The 16,023-nt window shown below is 32.4% G+C and overlaps 1 protein-coding gene across 1 annotated transcript; it reads right to left on the bottom strand.

Moving 5' to 3' along the window:
* Positions 1-481: 481 nt before the first annotated feature.
* Positions 482-2,847, bottom strand: LOC136223785 (uncharacterized protein At2g29880-like). The gene is made up of 4 exons (XM_066011953.1): positions 2,581-2,847; positions 1,621-1,985; positions 1,343-1,415; positions 482-1,271 (listed from the first exon to the last, which is right to left on the bottom strand). Exons 2-4 carry the CDS (start codon positions 1,975-1,977, stop codon positions 778-780), a joined length of 924 nt encoding a protein of 307 aa, XP_065868025.1. The 5' UTR covers positions 1,978-1,985; positions 2,581-2,847; the 3' UTR covers positions 482-777.
* Between the last annotated feature and the right edge of the window lie 13,176 nt (positions 2,848-16,023).

Genomic DNA, 16,023 nt, shown 5'->3' with positions numbered 1-16,023 from the left:
AACCCTAATTTAAAAATTATAAACTCCAATTCATAAATCCTAAACCTTAAAAATTTAACCTATTCATAGAAAGTTCTTACTCGGGGACTCTATCCTAAAATTTTAATTTATAAATCTTAGTTCTTAAAATATATTAAAAATAATAATTTATTTAGTTTGACATCATTCAAATTATTATTTCATATAGTTGTGGATAATTTAAAAAAGGGTTAATCACAAAAATGTCATACCTGTTAAGTCCAGCACGATTCTGATCTGGCCCAGCCCATGATCAAATCTACTCTGGCAAGATACTCCATCCTTATTCTTCAAAGGCCATTTCTTTTGTTTCTCTTCTCAAGTTGCTGAATACAATCTTACAATACAACCATGCAATTGACTAAAATTAAGTTAGCATGCAACTGAGAAGTTACACCTTCAACACAAATGAGAAAAAAAATATATAGGAACACGCTCGGAAAAAAAAATGTACACCCTCAAAATGAAAAATATTACAAGTCACATAATGTAAGGTCAACAATTTCAATAGGAAATCTAGTTTAACCAAAATAGCCTTACAAATAAGCCTTGGCCATATATCAAGTTCGAAGCTCCCAACCTTTTTCTTTCAAGAAAGTGAAAGATCTCAAATGTAATCTACCAGCTTTAGCCCGAATATGTAGCATTTCAGTAAAATTTTGAAAAGAAAACTGCATAAATATGGGTTTAATCAAGCTTATAAGAAAGATAAATGAGACTAATTAAGTTTAACTGATTACAGTCCAACACTCCGATTAACTAGGCTTCCCATAGAGATCTCAGCCATATCAAACGCCTAGGCCCTTTAATCTTCATGAATGCCATTGCATTCTTGTCATCTTTGAGAGCACTAACAGCCTTACTAAACTCTGTATCATCCAACTCTTCCAACTTCTGCAAATCCTCTAAGCACTTTTCATACATTGTTTTCTCAGGCAACACATTCCTTTCCACACCTCTTATCAATGTGGCTGTCGACAACATTTCATATAAAATGCGTTCCAAAGTTTCTCCAATATTATGTTCGCATACTCTTCTCCTGTGACCACATGCAGATGGAGTGTCTGATTTCCGCTTCCTTGTTTTCGTGTAGTTTATTCCGATAATGGAATCGGAATCAAGAGTTCCCTCAACCGCTTGTGTAGGCAGATTAACGGGTTCTGAAGATCGAACCGTTTCTGTATTGCTGTTTTCCTCTTCAGTTCCAGCCACAACTCCACTTGGAACCGGCAATTTCTCAGTAGTTCTTTCTCCTGCATTCAACTATGTTACCAAATGATAGAGCTATAACACATAACTAGCTAGGGAAGCACAAAAAATCTACCTTCAAATATGACAGACATCAGTTTATATAACGGGAAGCTCTTTCTCCGAAAAGGCCTTGCTTCACATTTTACCTGCAACAATATGTTGTAAGCTTCTCAATTCTAGGGGTAGCAATTTCCGGTTATCATGTCAAAAATAAGTTATGATATCTATAGTTCCATATAATTGTATATAATATATATGCAAGAAACATCATAATCGCGTTGTTATGTCATGTCAGTCATGTTATCTCTATGCACACCAAATGCGGTCCTTAATTTGTAGTTAGTTACATACCGGGATGTAGCTATCCCAAACTTGATCATCAGCCACAACCATTTGGCGTGTTTCGTCCCAGCCAAATCCAGAACTGCTAAGCAGGGTCTTAACAACACCATAATCTTTCTTCATAACATTGTACCGGTTTTTAATCTGGTTTTCCTCTAAACTCAAGCTGAATTTCTTGTTGAAATCACGGGTTATAGATCTAATGACTTCATTTTTGAACTCATTGTAAGCAGTTCTTCCACAGTTATGTTGGTGAACTAAAAGGTCGACAAGATAAGCATCACGAGCTGAAGTCCATACTGCCTTGGGTCGCCCCAAAGTTCCATCCTGTGCAGCACACATCCGATCCTGCGCCTCTTTGTTCATCAGGAATACTGTCAAATTAATACAAAATGAAAATCATTCATAACAACTACAAAAAGAACTTCATGATTAAATATTAAATCACTCAACTAATCGAATTTCTTCACATAATGTAATTCAAAATCACAATAACCTAGCTCTAGGTCATCTGAGAATACCTTCAAATTCTTCAAATTTTTCTTTAATAAAGTTGTAATGCATAATCAATCCTTACAACAATTGTGCATGAACAATATATACAAACAATTGAAGCTCAGTCTTATATTTCATTCAAGTTTGATTTAAATTTTTTAAATTATACTAATTTCTCATAACTCAAACACGAAATGAAATATGATTTTTTAATAAAAACAGCAATAACAAGAAAATCAAATGCAGAAGAAAAATTTACGAAACTATAAGAATAGGAGTATGTTTGGTAGAATCAAATAAGGTCCGGTGATTTTAGTTCAATCACTTGCATATTGATGACTTAACGATTTTACACTACATTAGCTCAGTTTTATGTACAAATCTCCATTCCTTCCCCAAATTTTCTCAGTAATTAAACAGAGCATGATATTAAAATTCCGCGGAATGTTAAGGAGAAGGATCCACGGATAGAACCTGGAAGTTTGGAGTACTATGCCGGAGAGATTACTGGATGCCGGAGGGCCAGCGACCGGAGAATGCCACAGCAGGAATATAAGAGCCTGATTTGGCTTTTAAGCGGACAGATTAAAAGGAGATTATGGAAAAGTATAAAGTTAACCAGCGCCACGTCAGAAAATTAGGCTAACGTTTTTGTGATATTATGAGGCTAAGGCTTTGATTGGATAGATAGTTTTAGAGGATTAGTAAAGTAAGAGAAATAAAACGAAAGTAAGGGTTGGATCTTCCATTTTGACAGAAGAGAAATAAAAGGAAAGTAGCGGTTTTTTTAAAAAAAAAAAAAAGAAAGTAAGGGTTTATTATACCTTACCTTATTTGATTTAATAAAATTACTGAAATGCACCATCTCATTAATTAAGCATATAACATACATAACGTGATTCTTACAATATTGGATTGGATATGTGTGTCAATAATAATAAGTTTAAAATAGTCAACTATGGTTCAAAACTCCAGTTTTGGTCTTGAATTTTTGAAAGTTTAAAATTACCTTATATCATTCATTAACTTTTATTTTTATATAATAAAATAATTCCAAAATTTGAACGGTCCCGTAAATTTTTAAAAAAGTTCTAATTATTTATCAATTTGATATTTTCTTTTTGACACACGATAAATTTAAAATATTTGGAGAGTTTTTAATAGGGTTGGAAAACAATCCGACCGAACCAAGCATTGGAGAAGAAAATCGATTAACCGAACTGACGATTTCGATTTAATAAAATAGATTTATTTAGTGGAAAACATTGTATTCTGAAAAATATTATGGAGGAAAATAAAATATTTTCTTGTGTTTTTCCACAATATTGGAAAATATATTCCGGTGTTTGACTATAATACTGAAAAATATTTTTCAATCACTAACTTAAATATATAACATTTATTTATGGAAAAAGTATAAAAATAAACATTGTGATTACACTTGTTTTCGATCAGCACCCTTATGGTTTAAAAATTTATAAAATGGTTCATTCCATTAGCAAACACGTACTAAATTGACTAAAAGTGTTAAAAGTCAAAGGAAAAAGAGTTATTTGTATCCGTATATTTATTTATTTTATAAATTAACCCTCTTATTATCTAATTATCACAAACAAACTCCAAAATAAAAAATAAAAATCAAATACATCATCTTCTCCATCTCGCTTTAATTTTTTATTTTTCTTCTTCTTTCTCTCTCGTCTCTTTGTTAATTTCTCTCTAAAATCAATTTAATTTCTATCTCTTTTTAAATCTAATTCAACATGGAAACAGAAATGCAAAAGAATTCAAGTAAGCACATTCTCATTGTAATCCAATCAATTCAAAAACATAAACAACATTAAATTTATCCAAGCTTCATCATCATATAAAATTTGTACATTCCCTTTCCCAATATTCATCAATTTTGCCACTGATTTATCACCATCACGAACTCCAAAATCTAGATCAAAATAAGCCAAGATTAAGTGCAATCCCTGAAAGATAAAGAGAAAAAATACAAATCTAAGACATGAAAGCTAACCTGAGTCGCAGTAAGAGCAATAGCTTCAGTGTAATTGAGCTTGAGTCCACGGGCGAGACCTTTTTGGGCAAAAAAACCAGGTTGTGGAGACCTAATTTCTCCACCTCTCTCGATGCTAATTTCTTTTTTTTTTTTCAAATTTTTTGAGCTTTGAACTCTCGCTCTTTCAAATCAAGTCAAAGAAACCATGACAATCACTAATACTGAAATCGATCAAATTGAATAAAAAATTATCGATAGGAAAGGATGGACAACAGAGGAAAGGACACTAGAGATGGAAATTCAATTAATTTAAGAGAGAAACTAACAAAGAGGAGAGAGAAGAGAGAGAAATAAGAAGAAAAATAAAAAATTAAAGTGAGATGGAGAACATGGTATATTTGATTTTTATTTTTTATTTTGGGGTTAGTTTGTGATAAAATAATACATAGATTAATTTATAAAATAAATAAATATAAGGACAAAATTAACTCTTGATCTTTTGATTTTTAACACCGTTAGTCAATTTGGTCTGTGTTTGCTAACAGAATGAAGCTCAATGTTCCATTTTGTAAATTTTTAAACCACAAGGATGCCGATCGAAAACAAGTGTAACCACAAAGTTTATTTTTATACTTTTCCCTTTATTTATTTATACTTTTTTTTTCAAATATATACATATATTATATAAAAAAGGTAAAAGAAAATGAAAAAAAGGAAAAACGTGATTCCAAATTCCATGACTCGCCACATTCGGTTTAAATATAAAATTAATAAATTCAAAGTTTTCTATGCTTACTTTGTTTTTTATGTGGAAAAAACAAAGTAAGACTTACTTTGTCAAAAATAAAATAAGCATAGTGTAATCCTCAAACACATATATCCATACATAAATTTTTAAAACTTAAATTTGTATGCATAAATATGCATTTAAACATAATAGTATATAAACATTTCTAAAGGCTGTCATTAGATAAATTAGAAAATTAAATTAATAAGATTTAACAGAATTATATTAATGAAAGTTTTTTATGCAATAAAGAAAAATTGAGACCAAATCTAGTTTATTAGAGACAAAAATTAAAATAGTAAAACATTCATTATGGCTTAATTTGACAAAGTTGGAAGTGACACATTTTCCATATTTCTTAAATTTTCTCTACTTATTTTTCTGTGACTTATATAAAAGTTGATTTATTTTTTTAAACAAATAAATACTGAAAATATTAGGAAAATATTTTTTACACAATATTTTTTTAAACAAAGAGGTTTAAATGCGAAAAGCTTAAAGATTTTTTAGTTATTCTAATCGTTAAGTATTAAACATTTTTTTTTTTGTGTGTTTTCACCATTTGATAAATTTTATACTTCATTATCCAATAATGAAAACACAGAAAGTAATAGTTATTTGTAAAAAAACAAATTAACCATAGAAAGCATCTATACTTGTAGGTATGTTTTATGTTATATAATATTTAATAATTTAATATAATATAATATATTACATAAATATTTAATATATTATATTTATTTGTAATAAATAATAGCTTTAATTTGACAGAATATTATCATAGTTGGAGGCTAGATCAAATTAATAATATTATTTAATTTCACTTTTCAATATAGCATTCAAAGTTTACAGGGTGCATAATACAAACAAATCGTTATTATAATTTGAGGTTTTAATGCCAATATAAAGTTTCATATTGAAGTTAAAAATATATTGAAGAAAATAATTAAAGAGGTATTGAATCATTATACTTACAATGAATTTTATTTCAATTATAAATCATGTTTGGTCATAATTATCTCTTTGTTTTTATGGTGTCAACTAAACCAAAAAGCCTCTAAAACATTTCTTATAAATTCTCTCTGCTTCCGCTATTATATACAGTATAGATTATGCTTGAGTTTGTTTCTGTTCGGGTACATTTCATTTTTGTGTTTATGTCTGTTTAGACAAAATTCATGGTTAATTAATTGTTAAGAAAAATAGGTGAAAATCATTAATAGAAAAATTTAACAGAAATATTAATTAACCATTCATATAGTTCAGTAATAACCAGTTTCAATTTTAATATGTAAGAAATGATTTCATTTCAGTAAAAATTATTCTAATGAATCTGTTAACTAAACCATGCACATCCTTACTTTTTAATAAATTTATTCTAATTAATGTAAAATTTAATATTTTTTAATCGTTTTAATATAGTTAACAATACCGAACTAAGCAATAAACTAAGTTAATAAAAAAAGGGTTATTTTGCTCATCTTCGGGATAAACTGTGGAACAAATTACAATTTTGGAGGGGTAAAACAATGTCAAAGGCGGGGAAAGCTGTGCTCATTAAGGCGGCTGCTCAAGCTATTCCGTTTATTATATGAATGTTTTCCTTTTTCCTATTTCTACTGCTGATGAGTTACAAAGGATGCTCAACTCTTTTTGGTGGGGTTCGAAGAAGGAGGGTGGACGTAGTCTAAATTGGTTGAGTTGGGAGAAGCTATGTATTGCAAAGACTAATGGAGGACTCGGTTTTCGTGATTTCACGGCTTTCAATTTGGCAATGTTGGAAAAACATGGATGACATATATTGTCAAACCCAAATTCTCTTGTAAGTAGAATTTTCAAAACAAAATATTTCCTTGGTGGGGATTTTCTTCAAGCTCGTTTGGGTAATTCCCCGAGTTTTGTATGGAGGAGTCTTTGGAGCTCTCAATTGTGTTTGGCGTCTTGGTAGAAATTGTTTGCCATTGCGTTTTAATTTGTGCATGAAAGGATTATTGATCCCGGAGGATAGGTGTGTTGTATGTGGTAATGATCTTGAAGATACTTGGCACTTATTCATTTTATATCCTTTTGCCGTTAGTGTTTGGCGGGATGCGGGTTTATTGTTGCTTTTGCAACCTTTGGCGGAAGCGGCTGATAGTTTTTTGGATTTTATTTTTGCTGTTATGACTGTTTTATCCAGGATTAATGGGGAGAAATTTCTAATGATATTGTGGAGTTTATGCAGAAGCAGAAATAAAAAGTTGTAGCAGAATGTAGTGGAAAGCTCATTCTAAGCTATTATTGTGGCTGCCGAGGTTCTGAGAGATTGGAGAAAGGCGAGAGCTACTGCAAGGTGTGGTGTTTTGGGGGTAGCAGTGGCTCTGTCTGAAGTTCAGTGGCGAAAGCAGTCCTCGGGCCTAAAATGTAATGTGGATGCGGCCTATTTCGGGGATACCATGCAGGTTGGGATGTGCGCTATTTTAGGAGACAAGGATGGAAGGTTTGTTGCAGCAAGAACCGCAACTGTGGTTGGATTACCGTCGGTGCAAGACTGTGAGGTGTTGGCACTTTTTTCGGCATTGAAATGGGCGGTGGAGGAGGGATTTAGCCAAGTGGTTTTTGAGTCGGATGCGAAATCTGTGGTCAATGCTACTAATTTCAAAACTGACGATGTATCAGAGTTTGGTTCGTTGGTGTCTTGTTGTCGTTCTCTTCTTCTTAACAACAATTATTCTGTTTGTTTTGCAAGGCAACAAGCGAACGGGGTGTCTCACTCTTTAGCGAAGTCCTCTTGTTCTTATTCTTGTCCCATGTTTTTTTGATGTTGTTCCGTCTTTATTGCAATCTGTACTTAACATTGATTGCTCGGTAGAGGCTTATTAAATGCATTCTTTTCAAAAAAAAAAAAAAAAAAACTAAACTAAACAATTTTAAGATACATAATACTATATGATGAGGAAGATGAGGCCACAAACTTACGGAGTCCAAGAAGTCCACCTTCGCCTACAGGGAAAGGGTCAGGCCCAATAAAGGCGAGGCTCACTATGCCATATACAGAAGGACACTTTAGTTCTTGAGCCCATTACTCAAGTTCTATAAATAGGTGAACAACACCATTGGTAAAAGATCTAAAACTTAGAAGAATGTATTCTGACGACTGGACGTAGGCTAGACGTTGAACCAATATAAATCTGTTGAGTAACAACTTCTCAACTCTGGCCTATTACTTCTGATTATTTGTGCTCTATATCTGATCATCTATATTTGCATATCGCCTTTCGTTAAGCACCATACATTTTCAACAGAAGCTCTGTTAAAATTAAAAGGCAAACTTAAGCATAATATTTAAGATCAGAACCATACTCAGTAGACATCATCCTCTGTTTATTTGAACTTGCTTTTGATATTAATTATTTGCCTATGTGCTTCACAAAATTGTGTACGCCAAGTGAGTGTTTTTATAAAAGCTTAAAATTACCCAATAGTTCCATTCACCCCATTTGGAACTAATATTACATCACAAGGGATCAACACCAACGGCTTGGCATTACCACATATTGTCATTAAAATTTCTAACGATAAAAGTCGTTGGTAAAATACGCCGTTGTTAAGTCATTTGCATTTTATGGGTATATTCGTTTATGATATTGGTTGAATGATTTTGTGCGTAAAGCGTATGTATGTTGTGGTTAGTACCAACGACATATATGTCGTTCGTAAATTATCGTCGGTAAACTGTTGTTTTCTTGTGGTGAATATTTGAAACAATTGATGTAACTTTGTTCCAAAATTAAAACCATGGTTTCATGAAAGTAGCCTAGTTCAAGGAGATGATTAACATTCAAGAGGGGGGAGAGAGTTAGAGAGAGAAATAATTTTGAACTACTAAGATGGAAGAAGGTGAAAAGAGGGAGAGATATGGATAAAAGAGAGAAAATGATTAAATTAATTTTTTTATAATTTGTGTGTCTCCCTTTTTTACATGGATAGGATGAAAAAATGGTAATGTGACGCGTTGACTTCGAGTTGACCGGTCACAATTACCAGTTATACACTTTAGTAAGACGTCACTAAAAGATTGTACACTTTTGGTGTGCAAAATTGAAAATTGTAGATCAAAGTGTGAAAAATGATAAAGTTGTACACCATATATATAATCTCCCCAGATTAAAACAAGGATCTAAACAATGTCAAAAAAAAGTTTGATGGTAATTATCAAATAAACGAGTGTGGCAAATATATTTATATAAAAACTACAAGCGAATAATATATCATTTTGAAATTGTTTTATCGTTTTAGGATGACGAAGATAGTATATTTGATTTTGCTAAATATTATACATTTAACTAAATTGGATATACAAATGATTGATACAACATCAAATTGGACTTTTAACTTTGATTTACCTGATCAATTTTCTTCAAAATGAATTCTGAATATTAATTTAGACACAATTTGGTAGTTTGAATTAAATTGGTCCAAGTTAATTTGTTTTTTTAAAAAAAAAATTAACACATACAAAAACATCATGAATTATATGTTGAGATATTTAGACTAATTCAGAAAAAGAGAGTGAAGTTGTAGACTAATTTAATAACCAAAGCTCGTTGTGAAACAAATTGATAGTGCAAGCAATTAGTTATAATGAGCAGGATGATGACCCCAAAGACATTGAAACGGTCTGCTATAATGAGTAATTTTAGGATATTCCTCAAGTATTATCTTCGGAGTACCGTAAAATTTCTCCTACTATAATTTAGATGTTTTTGAATTAACAAAAGATAAAAATGAAGAATGGGGAAGTCATACGGATCAGTTTTCGAGACGCGTTAATTTTAATCTTAAACTAATAAAGAAGTTCTTTTCAAGCTAAACTTGAAGTAGTTAATCCCGGGTTTTACGGACTAAACCATAGGAATAATTAAATCCCTCATTGTTGAAGGTTAAAACCTTAACAAAAGCTTCATAAAGAAGATGATAAAATTTGTATTGATAAAAAGTTGATTTGATTACAAAGAAAGAGATGAATTTATATCATCTCAAAACCTAGTTGACAAATTATATAAAAGGGCAAATTACATAACTAATTAAAAGGTAAAGATAAGGGTAAATTGGGGTAAGGGTAAATAGGTGTCATGGTTGTAAATATGGAGCGACATGAGTTGTAACTAAGGAGTGACAGAGTTATAATAAGGAGGACATTGCAGTAAGAAGAACGGTTGATTCACAATGCTTTTTAAAAGAGTCCACGCGGAGCGTGAGAAAAGTCAATCGGAGCGTGAGATTCCCACTCGGAGCGTAGGTTAGCTGCTAACCCAATAAGTGACACTCCCCGAATCCAGTAACGAATACAGGATTATTCGGTTGGGGGGGGGGGGGCGATTTTACACGTGCGTTCGGATTTTTTTTTTTTTTGGCTAAATCGAACTTGCTTTTTTTTTTTGTATATAGGCGTGTTAAAATTTGAATGGTCAAGAACCAATTTTAAGTATTAATGTACAACTTCTCAAAATTAAGCTAGATTTCGTTTAATAATCCTAACATGTAAAAAAAATTAGATTTAGGGAGGGCTAAACATGTGAAAAAATTAAAAAATTAATTTTAGATGGCCTACCAGGTCAAAAAAAAATTAGAAATTTGGATTTATGGAGGACTAATAGGCAAAAAAAATTAGAAATTTGGATTTAGGGAGTACCTAATAGGTTCAAAATATTGAAATTTTGAATCTTGGACAAGCCTAACACGTAATGTGATATATTTAACAAAAATAAAAAATTAATTTTTTTAATGGAAAAAACATAATAAAAATGACTTCAAAAGTGTTATGAAAATAAGTAAATAAATAAATAATGGTAACATAATTTTATAATTATTGAAAAATAAAATTTAAATAAATAAACACTTTCTAAAATAAATTGAGGTTGGAGGGAATTGAACCTAGAACCTTTTAAAAAGGGAAAAATTATAAAAATTGGTCAAATATGAGACCCATTTACATATTTAACATATTTACTCAACCTACTACATATCTAGACTGATTTTGTGTGACTTTCTCATAATACCCTCAATATTTACGCGCGTCTGTCTCCCTCCCGTTTGACTTTACAGATTCGATATTATACGAAGCCTGCGAAGCTAATGTTTGGCTTTACTTGATGAATTTAATTAGCATAAGCCTGTATGTGTTTTGAAGCTAATTCGCGAAGTGGTATATAACAAAAAATGCCAAACAACAACGGATTCTAACATTAAAATCATAACATTATCAAAATTTACAACAAGATTGTCACAATAACAACATTAAAATCATAACATTATCAAAATTTACAACAAGATTGCCACAATAAACTCCTAACAAATCACTTCAAAGTGAACTTGACTAATCTAGACGAAAATTTCTCTCTCTACAGGAAGTCCAGATCTTTTGGGATGAGAAATGGAAGTCCAGACCTTTTGGGATGGACGTGTCCCATGGTGCACACCAAGATTGGCACAATCTCTCCTAACCAATCATTTTAAAGTGAATGTGTCAATCTTGAGGGAAATTTCTCCCTATACAGGAAGGAAAGTCATCTCCCCTGCAGCCCAATACGCCGCCTTCTAGAAAGGGATGTTATGTAATCAACCTCCTTTAGGAAAAATTAATCGTGTTAGGCAGGGAAAAAGACGATTTTGGCTTCGCGAAATGAGGATTAGCGAAGCATGCGAATGTAAATGTGCAGAGAAAGAGATGATTTTACTTCGCTAATCGATGTTTTCGCGAAGTATGCGAGGTCTGAAACGTGACGATCTACGTCGCATATCGATGCTTTCGCGAAGTCTGCGAGGGAAATCATGAACTTTTCTACTCGCAGACTTCGCGAACTAATCGATTCGCGAAGTAGATCGTCACGTTTCAGGCTCTTTCTCTTCGCAGATCTTCGCGAAATCATCGACTATGCGAAGTGATTTCAAGAAAAAACAGCAGATACTTACATTTTTCGCGCCTTTCACCCTTAAAAGCGACAATAACAATATCATAAACTGGAAAAAACGATGGAAAAACGTGGAATAACCATTTCTTTGATGGTAACAAGAAGAAAGAAACCAAGTAACGAGCAGGAACAGGAAGATGAAGAACCATGGCTTTGTTTTTTAGGATTAGGAAGTTGCAGAATCAAGAGATGAAGAGAGGAAAAAGTGAAATTCATTGTGATTTGGAGAAATTGTGCAGATTTCGTACAATTTAAAGGAAGATAGGAAGATCAAAAGTCTTGGAATCATTAATGGAGGAGCCAACAGCCGTTTCGCGCACTCAAGTAGAAGAGGGGAGAGAACGTTCGGGTAAGGGGAAGTGGGAAGGTTAGGGGCATTATGGAAAAGTCACACAAAATCAGTCTAGATATGTAGTAGGTTGAGTAAATGGGTTAAATGTGTAAATGAGTCTCCTATTTGACCTAGTTTTGTAATTTTCCCTTTAAAAAGAGGCAAATATTTTTAACCATCTCATCTACCTTTAAACAATGAAATATTACTACATATAGTCTATATAGACTAATATTAGGGGGTCGAAACTACTCATAGTTGAAGTCACAAAGCTTAGCACAATTAGCATGCCTGGTCTTACTCTTACATACTTGGATTCATATATCAACAATGTGATTGGGACATTTTTTCTTTATCATGAGATCCGACAATAGGTAAGAGAACATGAAGGGTCCAAATCTATGATTTGAATAAAGGGTTCCTTACCTATCAACCACAACAAACAAACGAATCATATAGTGTACATCTTTTAATTTTATACACTAAATTGTACAAGTTTCTGGTGACCTCTTATTAAAATGTACAGCCGATATTTGTGACTGGTCAACGTAAGTCAACATTGCCATGTCAACATTTTGACCATTTTAAAAATAAAAAATTCACACCCCTAACATAGAATTACTAAAATACCATCGTCATTTCCAAATTGAAAAAAGTAGAACCCACTCCCTCTCTCCCTTCATTTTATGGATCTCATCTCTCTATCTTTTTATTTCTCTCTCTAACGCTTCTCTCTCTAAAATCTTTCAATCTCTCTAACTTTTCTCTTTATCATTCTGACGTTGTTCCGTTCTCTATGAAGCGGCTGACTATCACCGATCTTTTTGATTAGTCCAACACGCTCGACAACGTTCCGTTTATTCACCGGCTAAAGCTGCTAAAGACAACGAAGCTGACTTCATTACCTGCTAACAGTGAACCAGCTTGAGTCATTCTTTTTTAAAACTTTGTACTATTACTAGAGTTTTCAATTTGGTGCTAAAGTAGTTTCCATTTGTTCTTTTTTTTATTTGTTTTTTTGGTTGTGCATGTCTCACTTGAAATTGCAACTTTTGTTTGGACAATCACAAATATAGCTTTGAATTAATGGTTTGACAGACATTATTGATTTAATTAGACTGCAGATATTATTGGACAATCACAAATATTTTGCTCTAATAATCTCTTTTCAAAGCCCAGAAAATTGCAGATGGAGTTCAAAATTAATTGGAGGACCTTTTGAAATCAGATACTTTTCTATTTATTTTTTTATTTTTGGTTAATTTATAATCTATGTTTCATCTAGGATAGATTTGTTACGCGTGAAAGTGGTTGACATAGCTTGTGATGTTTGTGAACCTTCAGATGTGCAAAAAATGGCGAATTTAGCTGTCAACGAATTTGGATCCATTGACGGATTTTTTACTGATTTATGCGTATCCAAAGCCTTGTACATGTTGTATTCATTTGTATATGTTGTATTAATTGTTGATTGCAAAGATCCAAGGAGTTATAGAGAGAGAGGACTTAGAGAGAGAAAGGAAAAGAGAGAGAAGTTTTAATGAAGGCCACGAGAGCGAGTGGGTTCTACTTTTTTTAATTTGGAAGGGACGAGGGTATTTTAGTAATTCTATACTAGGGTATGAATTTTTTACTTTTAAAGTGGTCAAAATGCTGACGTAGCAACGTTGACTTGTGTTGATCAGTGCAAAATTAAAGGTTGTACACCAAAGTATCAAAACAGACAAAGATTGTACACTACGTATGTAATTTATCTCAATCATATATTATCAACCTTAAATGTTCAACTTTTGTTTGAAATTTTTGTAGCTTTGGGAATTTTAGAAATTCCACCACGTTAAGTTTGTGAATCTTTACTAGTTATAGGTTAACACTTGATTTTTGTTTGTTTAATTAAAATCTCAAAACATCTTTCTCTCAACCCTCTTGATGCTTATCAATTTTGATATCAAACTCTCGTTGTTTCCTAGCATGCCTCTTTAAGCATGGTCCAATCTAAAGTAATGCATGAGAAAATGGAAGTTTTGGAGAAACAATAGAGGATCTCAGGTAAAAGACCAAAGTCGAGTCCCAATCCATAAAGGGAAACATCAATGAGCTGCGAAGAGAGCTCATTGACGCTATCCAACAATAAAATCGTCCTCGACACAAACAATAAAAGGTGCTCATCCACAACAACCACAAGATGGAGGTGAAGATATTCCTCACGACAGACCTCACCCATGCTAAGATTGAGCTTTTCTAGGAACCCAAAGAATTGATTTGAATGAGGTAACGCTGATGGAAGTTTTGGACCGATTATAATTAGTGCGAAAGGGAAACCCGAAAATAATTGAAATGGTCTAATATATTTTAGATGTTTTTGAATTATATCCAATATTCTATAAATACATTATCATAATACACAATACATATTAATATATGTAAATAATATAGGGAAAAGTACAAAAATAAACCTTGTGGTTTGGTCCATTTTCGAACTGCACCCTTGTGGTTTAAAAGTTTGCAAAGTGGTACCATGTACTTCATTCCGTTAGCAAACACATACCAAATTGACTAACGGTGTTAAAAGTCAAAGATAAAAGAGTTAATTTGGTCCTTATATTTATTTATTTTTATAAATTGACCCCATTATTATCTAATTATCACAAAAAAATAAAAATCAAATATACCATCTTCTCCATCTCTCTTTAATTTCTTATTTTTTTTCCTTCTTTCTCTCTCCTCTCTCTCTTAATTTCTCTCTCTAAAATATTTATTTGGTAGCAGGTAAAAATTGATGTTTTCTAATTAGCAAGTAATATAATATACAAGCATAAATTTGCGGTAATATAGGGCGATTACTCTACAATACAATAGAATACAACAAAACAAGTATCATACATTTGCTGTTGTTTCCTTGATTTCTTCCAGGGTGATTTTCTGCACCAAAACAACATCATATATATGCATTTATGGACTCAGAGTGTTGACTTAAGACAGTCTTTCTCATACAGATTAAAGCCAGCAAGTTACTAAGATGACCGACTGAAGATCAATTATAAAGTATCTAACTTGTTCTTGTAGCACTGCTAATGAACTAATTAAGATTGGCTAGTTCATCAAAAGCTTCATTGGGTACTTGGTTGAAATCAACAACTTCTCCAGGCATATCATAATATTTCATTTTCCGATCTATCTTACTGTTACAGTGCTCGCACAGATTATTTCATCCAAAAAATAAAAAATACCTATATTTTAAGCGTAATTTTATATTCAGGCAAAAAGGGCTGAACGTTAACAGAAATGTATTTGCAAGCCCAAGAATACTTGCTCTGTACAAGCTGGGTTGGATGGAAATAAGGTCGTTCATGCCTGTAAAAAAATTTAGGAAGGTACCCAATCACATATACGACTATTACCAATGTATTTATAACTGCATTCATCGTTAGCAAAGAATTTCCGATGAGGGGAGATGTTAGGGGTTGAGAGATGGAGGGGAATAATCACCGGCGGTCTGTCACTAGTGAAATCGAGAGCTGATGAGACGACGGCGCAATTGATTAAGAGAATTAAAGAACAGTGAAGGAAGAGAGACCGCAGCCGAGCCATGGCGGAGACAACGGTCAACGAATGGAGGAAGGGAGGGAGGGGAGAGAACAGAATTAAGTAAACAGCGTTCTCCTTAAAGAGTTTGGTAGCTTTATTTTAGAGAGAGAAATTAAGAGAGAGAGGAGAGAGAAAGAAGGAAAAAAATAAGAAATTAAAGAGAGATGGAGAAGATGGTATATTTGATTTTTATTTTTTATTTTGGGGTTTGTTTGTGATAATTAGATAATAAGGGGGTCAATTTATAAAAATA

The sequence above is a fragment of the Euphorbia lathyris genome, chromosome 3 (genome assembly GCF_963576675.1).
Source record: "Euphorbia lathyris chromosome 3, ddEupLath1.1, whole genome shotgun sequence".
Classification (NCBI taxonomy): Eukaryota; Viridiplantae; Streptophyta; class Magnoliopsida; order Malpighiales; family Euphorbiaceae; genus Euphorbia; species Euphorbia lathyris.
Note: the sequence above shows the minus strand (reverse complement) of the source record. Positions and strands in the feature narration are given on the sequence as shown.

Coding starts and splice junctions, on each gene's coding strand:
- LOC136223785 (XM_066011953.1), bottom strand. CDS start 1,977: ATGAACAAAGAGGCGCAGGATCGGATGTGTGCTGCACAGGATGGAACT. Junction 1,416..1,620: donor TTTGGGATAGCTACATCCCG/GTATGTAACTAA, acceptor ATATTGTTGCAG/GTAAAATGTGAAGCAAGGCC. Junction 1,272..1,342: donor GATGTCTGTCATATTTGAAG/GTAGATTTTTTG, acceptor AGTTGAATGCAG/GAGAAAGAACTACTGAGAAA.